The sequence below is a fragment of the Phaethon lepturus genome, unplaced genomic scaffold (genome assembly GCF_000687285.1).
Source record: "Phaethon lepturus isolate BGI_N335 unplaced genomic scaffold, ASM68728v1 scaffold25374, whole genome shotgun sequence".
In the NCBI taxonomy this organism is placed as follows: domain Eukaryota; kingdom Metazoa; phylum Chordata; class Aves; order Phaethontiformes; family Phaethontidae; genus Phaethon; species Phaethon lepturus.
In genome coordinates, this window is record NW_010532929.1 from 7,662 (window position 1) to 8,592 (window position 931).

The 931-nt window shown below is 45.5% G+C and overlaps 1 protein-coding gene across 1 annotated transcript in view; it reads right to left on the reverse strand.

Moving 5' to 3' along the window:
• ZNF346 (zinc finger protein 346) overlaps positions 1-931 on the reverse strand; it is a gene marked incomplete at its 5' end in the record, with an annotated part of 7,382 nt that overhangs the window by 3,746 nt on the left and 2,705 nt on the right. Inside the window, one exon of the mRNA XM_010285027.1 lies at positions 517-756. Within this exon, the coding sequence (XP_010283329.1) occupies positions 517-756 (240 nt within the window). The remainder of the gene's footprint in view (positions 1-516; positions 757-931) is intronic.

The following is a 931-nucleotide window of genomic DNA, read 5'->3' on the forward strand; positions in this document are numbered from 1 at the left end:
TGTTCCAGAGAGTTCATCAGATGGAAGTGCCCACACAGAGGCAGAAAGGCATTCAGGGAGAAATCTCTCTGGCTTTCATGTGCTTTGAAGCAGCAGGTGCAGTTAAACCTATTTCTTCCATCTTTGACTAGTCCCCTCTGAAGATGTTTTTTAAGCATCAAATGCCACTTTTATCTTTCCATTTTGGATGCAATCACCTAGCTAGAAACAGTACTGGCCAAAATCCCTGGATTATGTGCACAGAGAATTAAAAGGACGCGTCCCCAATTAGACAACATGGCAAAACACAACCCAAAGCTTGTCACAAGTAGCTACAGTCTAAAACCTCTCTTGCTGCCAGGGGGTCACAACATCAACCAAATCAATCTTAGGGTATATAATCAAGATCCTCATAATGAGCAATTCTCCCCTGCTCTCTCCGCACAGACTCTCTCATCCAAAGACCTGTCAGCCACATACTGTTGCTCTCCCACCCTGCTCTTCAGATATTTATTAGCTTGCCTGCTGAGAACTCACCCATGAAGGATGATGCCGGTGCATCAGGGGTTCGGCCATAGTGTGCCATCAGCTTGTGTTTGGTCTCTTGCTTTCTGTGCTTCTTGCCTACATAATGCTGTTTTGCCATAAGGGGGTTGTTGAAAGTGGCATGGCAGAGGCTACAGAACTTGTCTGGGTCAGTAATGTCCTTGTTCTCTTCATTAGAAGACACGGTAGAGGTCGGGAGGGTAGCAGGATGTTTCTGTGGGGACACTGCTTCTGTAGGGTGAATCCAAACTCTCGGTCAGTCACAGAACTTGGAGGTTAAAACCAGTCACTTTATTTCCCCAAAACCCGCCTTAAAAAAACCCAACGCACTACACCTAAAACCCAAACCTAGACAGAGAGCATAAGAGGTCTAGATAAGTTCACGTTGTTTCTACCTCTTTCCATT